Source organism: Onychostruthus taczanowskii, unplaced genomic scaffold (genome assembly GCF_017590055.1).
Source record: "Onychostruthus taczanowskii isolate IOZ18803 unplaced genomic scaffold, ASM1759005v1 scaffold143, whole genome shotgun sequence".
Lineage (NCBI taxonomy): Eukaryota > Metazoa > Chordata > Aves > Passeriformes > Passeridae > Onychostruthus > Onychostruthus taczanowskii.
In genome coordinates this window covers 127,795-138,381 of record NW_024498608.1, presented here as the reverse complement: position 1 = coordinate 138,381, position 10,587 = coordinate 127,795, and the positions used below count along the sequence as shown (strand labels likewise).

At 33.9% G+C, this 10,587-nt stretch overlaps 1 protein-coding gene across 1 annotated transcript in view; it reads left to right on the top strand.

Annotated features, from left to right (window-relative positions):
- Positions 1–5,369: 5,369 nt before the first annotated feature.
- ADGRV1 (adhesion G protein-coupled receptor V1) overlaps positions 5,370–10,587 on the top strand; it is a gene marked incomplete at its 3' end in the record, with an annotated part of 121,696 nt that continues 116,478 nt past the window's right edge. The window contains exons 1-5 of the mRNA XM_041398295.1: positions 5,370–5,552; positions 6,472–6,621; positions 7,727–7,822; positions 8,985–9,089; positions 10,396–10,509. Of these exons, the coding sequence (XP_041254229.1) occupies positions 5,370–5,552; positions 6,472–6,621; positions 7,727–7,822; positions 8,985–9,089; positions 10,396–10,509 (648 nt within the window). The remainder of the gene's footprint in view (positions 5,553–6,471; positions 6,622–7,726; positions 7,823–8,984; positions 9,090–10,395; positions 10,510–10,587) is intronic.

Below are 10,587 nucleotides of genomic sequence, written 5' to 3'. Positions count from 1 at the left end.
CTGCAACTGTTAAAAAGAAAGTGGTCAGTGGAATAATTGACTCATGTCAGTGTCATTAATTTCAAATGCAGATACATCCTTTTAGCACCTGGTATGCTGTGATACTGTTCTGTCAATGCAGCAGTAGTGACTAGGGAAGTAGGCAACTGAGACCAAAAACTTCAGGGTAGAAAAAGCTGATCAAGGGATTTTTAGCACCTAGTAGTCTGGATTTGTGCATTGGTTAACACTTTCCTGTGTTAGTAGTAAGAAGGGGAATGTCAGGTATCTGACATGCCTTTGTAGTAAAGGAAAGACAGAAAAACATGTAGAAGAATGGAACACTGGAAAATGTTCATGGAAACTGGTGAGACAGACTCTGCAACTATTAGCATGATCCAGGGATGCACACAAAGTCAGTATAATTCTAATTTTTTATTCACCTTGAAGCAGGTTGAGGGCAAAAAGAGGATATGGGGTGGATATTTTTGTGAAATAGCACCTTTGGAAAACTGTTTTCCAATCTGTATGAGAGTGAGAGACTCACTTATTCTACATCTAAACAAAAAGCCCAAAACAAAGAAGGAAGAACAACCAGCAGAGCAGGCTTGGGTAATGTCTGGTGTCCATATGCTGGTTTTTGTTGTGTCCTGTTTTTTCATATGAACACGTGAACTGTGGGAACTTTGAGGCAAGGAAAAAACAAGCATGACATAAAATATTTCTCCTTTAATTTGGAGCCTTGACAACATAAAAAGGAGAAGTTTACTAAATCAAAGTTTTTATAATCCCTGTTGCTTTCCCAGGTTGTTCTCCAATACTGTTGTATATGTCAAGAGGTTCTGAGAATGCCTAAAATAAAAAAATGCTGTAAATATGCAGCATTTCAATATGTTTCTACAACAGGTGCAGAAGTGGCAATGACCTTGTGAAAACTTCTTGCTCTATGCTGTTCCTGTGTACTACAGAGAATTGCCACTTTATGTAATGAAAGAGCACATGTATCTGTCTTCCATTGTATTCAGCCAAAGATGCTGCTGGGTGCTGACATCTGTGCTGTGAATAGACTTCTCTCTGGCAACCACTGATTGCTGTAATGCTATAGTCAATGCAAAGTACTAGGCATGCCAGTTTTTTAATGTTCAGCTTGGCTGGGTATTTGTAATCATGGGGAGTAGACAAGGACAGGAGTGAAAAGTGGATTTACTCTTACTCCTCTGTGTCTGTGGGCTTTAGAAATATACAGTGAGTTGTTTGATGATGGGCAAGTGGTAAATCAGATTGTAGCTGCTGGGTGGGAATGGTGCTTCTTCAGCTTGTTGCTTCTCCTGTGAACAGCAGTTACAAACTCTGAAGTAAAAAATATTTAATCCCTTGTTCCATCTGCTACTGTGTTTGTGAACTCTCTTTCTTTTGCCACTTCCCACTTCCTGTCCTGCATTTTATGCTTATGTCATTTCAGATTTTTAGTCTGGAGCAGCCCTTTAATTTCACTTCTTGATCTCTCCATGTTCCATTGGGCTGTAGATTCCATCATACTTCAAAGAAAACAGCCATGAGCTCTTCATTCTTAAGGATTTAATTTATTAAGCACAGAAGCTGGTGTAAAAGTCTGCTGAAAAGACCATTCATTCCTTATAATCCTTAAAGTCTTCATCTGAAATTTGTTCCAGAAACTGACTGGGAAAAGCTAACTATTCCTGGAGATTCACCAGTTTCATAAGCCTGCCTTGGCTCCAACTGGACAACACATTGAAATGGTGTTCCTTATATAAATTGTGACAGTACTGTGGAAATTACTACTGGGAATCAGTATATGATTTGTTTGATTCTACACGAATATTCCATATTTTAGAGGAAAATACAAATTTGCTTCAAAAAGTGCCAGAAAATGCATACTAAAAGAAAGTGTTAATTAGGGATCATGACTCAGAATTCTGAGTTAGATTTCTTTACTGTTTTTAAAACTATATGGTTGAAGAATGAGATTTTTTACTTTTAAAATCCTTTAATACCATTAAAATGTCTACATTATTATTTGAAAGGTATGGTTTGGTTTTGATGCCAAAAATTTTTATTATAAGTCACTTAGAAACATCATCTAGGCCTCAGTACATAGCATTGTTTTAAACTACCACTGGTATTACAAATGATTTTTTGAAATGGCTTAAGTCAGAACATGACAACAAAATAGTTAATCCATTGTACATGCGCTGAAGATGTGTTATGCTCTATTGCTTGTAGTTGTTATAAAAACATAACAATTACTTTGGCTCATTAAACTAATTGAACTAGAATATGTCAATATCCTGGATGGAGAGAAATGAACTCAATAATATTCATCTGAAACAGAGGGGAGTACTTGATCACCAAATGTATGGTTTACCAAAATTTAGCAGTGAACAAGGACTAGAGTTTCAGCTTAATTTATAAAACAAGTTACGAATTAGAGTCACCAGTGGTTTAATGATGTGAGTGAAGTAAGAAAGGGTCCTTTTGTAATCCATGATCTTGCAAAGGATTCTGATGAACTTTATGCAATACAGTTAATAAAGAACAAATTGTATTCCCGTATAAATTAACATAGGAATTTAGTGTACAAAGTGAATTCACTTTTAACTTAACTTTTTAAATTTAACTTTAACTTTTAATTTAAGTAAAATACTGGGACCTAGAATATGTCTTCAGTTATTTGAATAAATTTGTTCTGCATTCTCTTAGTCTTGATATATGGTATTTTTATTATATTACATCATATCAATTTAAAAAGAAGTAATGATTTTAAAAGTGTAGTTTATATAAAGAGTAAAAACTGCATCTGGCAGGCTGTGCAAAGTAAATCTTCGTGCCAATAACGTAACAAGGAAGGATACACACCAGCTGAATAATTGATGGTATGATTGTGAAACTTCTCTTGTTCCACAGGAGTAATCCTATAGTTTTAGAATGCTCTCTAGTAGAAGTAATAGAATTCAAGTAATTCTAAACTTTGTAATCTTGCCCTCAAGGATCATGTTTTCAGTATTATTTACTAGAAGCATGTACCGTGGGAAGGTATTGGCAAAGTCTATGACAAGGTAACAGCTGAAGCTAAAAGGTCAACAAATTCCTCAGTTTAGTATGGATGATGCCTGCTTCTGTAGAGTGTAATTGTCTGAGAGTTTACAAAAGTTAGACAACTCTTTTCTTTCCTGCTTGATGGTTTTTTGTTTGTTTGTTTGTTTGTTTATTCAGAACAGTTCCACATAAAACTAGGAAGAAAACCGTTGGAAGTGCTGATAATTTTAAACTCCAGGGGGCTTACGTATATATATTTTATCTTTGCTTCCTACTGTAAGTTTTTGCTGCACTAGAATTACTGAATGGATAGATATGTGAGAATCAAGCATTGATTCTGTTGTTCTGTTACGCACTGAATTCCCAGTAAGAGCCATAGATAACTTGAAGGACTGTGTTCCTGGTAATAAAAGTTTAGAGTAGTGTGAACTATGCAGCAAAATCATTACTATTGTGACTTTTTTTCAGAAATAATCAGACATTGTTCATGTGGTGGGTGTGAAAAGTAGGTAGTGAAAAGAGTAGCTGTTTTCAAAGAGAAAATAGTCCTGATTTTTTGCATGTAATTTTTTTTGGTTGTTCCCTCTGTGATGTTCAGCAGATCTACATGAGTTTATTGTTACAGGTAAAATCAACTAATTTTGTCAATCCACCAGTCTTTGAAGGTACTCTGGAAAACATTGATGGTTTTCTTGACTGTACTTCCAATAGGTACATAGTTAATAAGCCATGTCTGTGGATCTTTTTGTTCTTTAGCTTGCCTGATAACAGTTATTTCAAGTCCTCGCAACATAAAATTTATCCTTGCCTAGACAGAATTTGTTGAAAGATGAATCAAAAACTTGAAGTCTTTCTGAAGCTGCATTAGTTAAAGTGGTCTGAAGGCTATCTTATTATCTGTTCAGTCAAGGATTAAAACTATCTGACTGCAAACATAAATCATTCAGAGTATGCACTGGACCTCAGCTCTGATTCAAATTTGACACACATTTTAGAAAAATGTGTTTTAATGTACTCATGACATTTGCTGTTTTAGTGATGATTTATGATTAAATACTCATAACTGCCACTGAAATAATGAGAGCAAACTGCTTTGCAAATATGTCTGATCTTAAATGTTATTAATATGCAAATATTAATGTGATATGTTATGCACAGTTTATATAACTGTAATTGACCAGATTTGTCTGGTAATTGTAACACTTGAAAGGATAATTTTAAGCAAATTGACATTTTATTTAAATATTTAATTACACAATACTGCTTTTACTTTTTGTACAGAAATTTTAAGAAGTAATAGGGTAAAATAGTGATTACAGATTAAAAGAAGCTTGGTGAGAGAGCTAATTCAATTAAAGTTTGATGTTGTAATGCATTTTGATGTTTAGAGCACAGTTTTGTTCTCCTGTTTTTTTCCAAAAGCTCTAAGATCCTTATGACAGCAATCTGCCCTATCCAGCATCCACGTTCTCAGATCTGATCAGCACTGTGCAATGTAAACCTCTGCAGAACAATGCAACCATTTGAAATTTGTTGTGCCAGACTCTTTTAGAAGTTTTTTTTTCCACAGTATCAAAACCTGATGACTTCACTGGGACTTAAAATTGTATTTTACATCACAAAACTGGACTCTGATGTAAGAGAAATGGAGAATGTAAAAGAAAACATATATTTTAAGTTTGCATAACCTAAGAGAAAATACTAGATGTTTTGCAGACACAAATGAAAATCAAAGTCTGCCGGTATAAAGATTGCAATGGCCAAGTAGCAAAGTTGTTCTCCAGGACAGGAACACATGAAAGGATCATGGGATAAGACTCAAGTATATATTCAAATGTGTGAGGATGTTTCATGGTGAATAAGATGTCAGAAAATAATCTGTGAGATGACTGCAAGTATCCAACCCTTCACCCTTCCTGTAATTTTTTATGTGTTTTTAAACACAATCTAGAGAGCAAAGAAAGTGGAAATTGAACTGTCAGCCTTGAAGCTAATTACTGTTGATTGAAAATTAAAACAGTTGTGATAATGTAAAAAAAAACTTGTTTCTTCAAAGAAGCTCCTTGTTTCTCCTCTGGAAGAAGTTGATAAGTACTGCCTAGAAAATCACTAAAGGAAAATTATAAAAATAGAACTAGATACAAATGATATTTAAATTATATTTCTTGATTGTATTGGAGACCTCTGCATGTTTTTATTTCATTCTGACACTCACAATATGATCATGGTATGTGAAGATTTGAGAGGGATCAACTGGATTGGTAAGGTCAACCGCAAATGCTTTGTCTATTTTAGATTTACAATTTATTTTTAATATCTTTTTTTCTATAGGGATGCCCTCTGCTTCTTTATTAGTTTATTTGCTTTTAGCATTGCTCATTCATTTCACATCCGGAGAAACGGAAGTGAAGTTCAGTGGACAAACGGAATTTGTAGTCAATGAAACAAGTACAACTGTTATACGTCTTGTAATTGAAAGGACAGGGAAGCCTGCTAACATCACAGCAATTGTGTCGGTAAGAAACCATGGCAGTTATATTCTCAGTAACTGTGGATAACTTTTTAATGAGCTTTTTGGGACTCAGATACATTGAGAGTTGCGAGTATGACTGATAAGAGAGACAAGTGAGAGTGACAAAAACCCCTTTGTTTCCTCTTCTCTGAACTTCTAATTTCACTCTTTTGGGAGGAAGAATAGTCTTTTTTCACAATGGTTCTTTCAAGCCTTTAGCTTCTAAGAAGGATGATTCAGGTGTGGCAGCTGTGCTGGTTCAGTGGCTTCTCTCCATTTAGTCTCAGTGCCCAACTGTAAACTTAGTCTAGACCCTTTGCTGTTTTTACATGACTACCTTTGTAATCTCTCCTCTAATCAATTAACAGTAGAATTAGGGGAATTTTCTTATGTTGACTGAGATGAAAGGAGGGAAGTTCTTTTTAGAAGACTTAATCTTGCCAATTTAATAAAATTGTTAATCTAGGTTGAATGCCTAGGCTCCTTCCAGTACTTAAAATGCAAGGCAGAGGGCAGTTACATCCTAAGGTAAGTTTAATTCATGTAGAGTATTATGAGATGTACAGATCTGTGCTTTCTGTATAGGCATAGCTTTTCCAACAAAAAACCTTTTCATATGGTACATTATGCAAAAGATACCAAATTGCAGGGAAAGAAGTCATAAGTAGTTCTGAAGAAAGTGTTCGGTTCATTTTATTGTTTCTTTTTTTCACCTGTTTACTCAGCATGAATAAAATGGGTTATTACCTCTGTACCTTCTGTCCAGAAATTAATTGTATGACAGCAGGGGAAAGAATTATGTGCAGTGGGAAGACTTATGTGCAGCAAAGAGGGTATGCAGTCTGTTTGAATGAGTCTAGAATGGTAATATAGAACATATTGAAGGAACAAGGAGGTGGCATTTGGTTGTGTGTTTATTGCAGATTGATGGAGAAAACACAGGAGACTTTTTTGACACATATGCAGCTGCATTTATACCTGATACAGAAACAAACCGAACAGTGTATATATCTGTCTGTGATGATGATCTTCCAGAGGCTGATGAGACATTCACATTTCACTTGACACTACTGGTAAGTTTCAATTTTTCAATGTATCTATTTCATGGAAAACAGTGGATAATCTAATATAGGTGAGTGGTATTTCATAGATTACAGTGTAGTCTTATTGCTTGTGAACAGTAATAGGTAAGAGCTAAAATCTGGAATCCAAGCAGGATGATGCTTATTGCCCATCAGAAAGTTTGCATTTCTGTGGATGTCTCTGTGTCATGTTGCTGCACCTGACACTTGAGCAGGAATTGCTTTCAGCTGTGGACATTTAAAGGTGTACTAGAGCCCAGAAGAGTTGTATTGTGAAGACTCAGCCTTTACTGTTTTCCTGCCTAGAATGTGCATGGATGGAGGAGAGGATGGAAGTAGCAGAAAAAGAGGATGACTTCCAGTCCTCCAGAAGCAGAGGTTAAATGTGACTTATCTAAACCCAAACAATTTTATAAATACTTACCAATAAATTTCTTCATATTGTTCTATCTCACACAAGTTAGGCTACAAGAGAGGGGTTCACATTCATATATCTTTAGCTAACAGTTCATGACTAAGTAAGATGTAAATTCCGTAAAAAGTAATTTTCTATTTCATTACCAATATTACACATCTATGGGGATGTTTGCAGTGAATATAAAAATGCATATTTTCCCTTCTTTCTTACTTTGATTTGTAAATCTAGCTCAATTTTACAATGCTATAAAGAGTTGCTTGTTAGAGTTGCTATCCCAGTAAATCCTTTAGCTGGTATCCTACTATAATAGCTTCAAACTTTCAGTTTTATACAAATGTTAGGGAAAAAAGAACAACTTTGCAATTTCTGACTGTGTTATATGCTTCATGTCTGGTTTCCTATTGATATACTGTTACTAATTGTTTAACTATTGTTAATAATTTACAAAGTTTGTTTCAAGCACTTTATTGTTGACTGTTTACAGTGTATTTCCACAGTAATTAGGAATGACCTTAGTGCATTCTATTGCTTTAAGCAATTTTCATTGTGATATATAATAAAAAGACTTACATTTTTTGTAAGCTAATATTTGTAAGCTAACTCTCAAGAGACAGTAAAATCAAAATGCCTTTTTTTTCTATTACCATACTTAATATTTTATTTTGGTTTTAATTTTAGAAACCATCTGCAAGGATGAAGCTTGGCACTCCCAAATCTGTCACTGTAACAATCTTATCAAATGACAATGCCTTTGGAATAATTTCTTTTAACATGGTATGACTTTTTGTGTGGTATATTTTAGAACACTTTAGTAAACATAAAGATGAAATTGTCAAAGATGCTGGTTAGTTAGTCACCCAAATCCCTTGAAACCAGATTCTGAGTTACATCTCTGAAAATATCTCTAGAGGTAATTCATACATATATGAAACTTTAATATTTCTGTAGGCTTTTAGGTGTTGAAATGTTGCCCGAGATCCTCAGACTTGGATGAATATCTATGTTACTTATCTAAATATAAAGCTTTTAGAAATTGTTCAGCCCCTCAATATACTGTGGAAGAAATGAGGAGTAATAACATAGGAAAGTTAAAGAGGTGGCTTGGAAATTTTAAGAATATATACCTTTTTTCCATCTTAAGTGAGCAATTTTATATTTAACTCTCAAGCTATAAGAGCAGCATAATGATCTATGCATAATATAATAAAATATAATAAATATATAATAAATACATAATATAATATAATGTAATATAATACTCTTATCCCTTCTAGGGATAAGACTGGTGTGACTCTAGTGTTATGGAGGATATTTGCAATAATACAAAGTTTGTGTTAGCAGAAAGAGAAACTCTGCTTTATTGGTGGCATTGTGGCAATAAACTTTTTAGAAGGCTTTCCTGAAAAAAATCCAATATGAAAAATTTTTAGCACTGTAGTATTAAGCCATGCTGCTCCCTGAAGTGTTGTGAGTCTTTGAAATCTCTCAGCTATAACAGTTTGATAGACAGAGTCCATAGACAGTCAGTTTTGACAGACAATTAGTTGATAGATGCAATAGTTATCTAATAAATGAGATTTTAATGGAGAAAACCTATTTTTAATAAGGTTAGGAACTCCTGTAAATATGACCAGTGCTCATATGCCAGTGCTTACTTAGTGTATCATAACTATGCTCATTTACAAAAAAAACCCCACTAACAAAAACCAAGAAAACCCTCTCCACTTGCATTATGATAATTTTTTTATCTCAAACCTTTCAAGCTTTCTAATAGCTGAACTAATTGGTTGCTAGGAAATGTATGCCATCAGCAGACTGGTTTGCAGATTGGATTAACTTGTCTGTGGGAGTTTGGTATTTCTATGGTAACAATTTCTTCCGTCTGCTGCGATATTTGATCTGTGCCTGATTGCTTGTCCCTTTTCTTTGTCATTAGTCTGCCTTAATCACAGTGAATGAGCCTAGGGGCAGAAATGAATTTGTTCCGCTCACTCTAATCAGGGAGAGAGGAACCTACGGGACAGTCATTGTAAGTTTTGAGGTGAGTTTATCAAAAAAGCTTCATACCTATGACTATTAGATGAAGCTGTGAGGCCATAATCATAACTTAGCAATGTTTATTAAAGTGAAAGGACTAAATAGCTATGTCTAGATTTGTTAATTCTGTTTCATAAAATGAGAAGATTTTCAAATGGAAAATATTGCAATTATCTAACTGCTCAATTTAGGAAAAACAAAATATATTTAAAAATGAGTATTCTCTGTCTTGTAGGAAGATATTTGAAGCAGCATTTGTTGGTATTATTAGCAAACGTCTATTGAGTGTGCAAGAAATGTCTTGTATATTTTTCAAATTTTATAAACACCTGACTCTTTTGAAGGTGCTTTTGCCACCTTCAGACATGTTAATGTATAACTCAGTATTTAGTGAATTTCTGTATCTGTAAGATTGCAGTTTGGATTCCCAGATATTTCAACCTTTCAAAATCATTACTTGAATATTTAGGCCATTACTCACATACTTTATGTAAATGGGATATACTTTCTGCCTTTACTGTGAGAGGGGAAATTTTTTTTTTCCCTTGTCTCTTCCTGATTCTATTACATTCTTTAAAATTACAGATAATTTTTTTCGTATCAAAATTCCTTTATCGGTTGTCATTAAAGATTTAATCTAGATGTGCCAAAATCTCAAAACATTTATAGTGGATGTTCTTGCATGCTAAATACAGCATGTATAGATAATGTTTAGAGATTCTTGTGTTATTTATTGCAGGTATGTTTGTTTTAAATCCAATAAATTTTGCTATCTGCACAATTTGTCAGGTTAATCTCAAAACATATTTTATATACATATGTTGAAAAAAATTTACAAGATTTTCTAAAACAAAACCCTAATATATTACGTCTGTGGGTCTTACTATTTTTTCAGGTTTTAGTATTAAGTGTAATTTCCTTAGTATCACAAGTCAAGACAGAAAAATCACAAAATTAGTAATTGCTATTATCTTGTCTTGGAACTGATTAGGAAATGCTGGTTAAATTAAAAGGGAAGGGCTATCCTTTTTATTATTTAAAAGAGTCAGTTATGCATCAGTAAATACCGAAGAGTTCTCAAAAGGCCTGTATAGTTTTCTTCCTCTTTCTCTGGCAATACATAATTTCTTCAGAGTGTTTACTCCATCTTCCGAAAAAAAGTAGATTTTCACTACGGGATGTTTGTACATATGATCAGGAGTGAATAAATAGCAATTTCTTATGCATTTCACACACTGTATGTTGATTATTGTACTCGCTTTTTATGTATGCTCTGTATATTTCTTATAATAAAAAACAATTATTTGCAGATAGAAGATGGACCAAATTCAGCTGAAGAAGACTTAAGTCCATCCAGGGGAAATATTACATTTACCCCTGGGAGATCAGTGTTGATTTATAATGTAACAGTGCTTGATGATCAGGTAAAAACAAGCTGACATTTATGGTTTGGATGTATAGATTGACTGCTGTTCTGGAAGGACTTCATATATTATGTTATA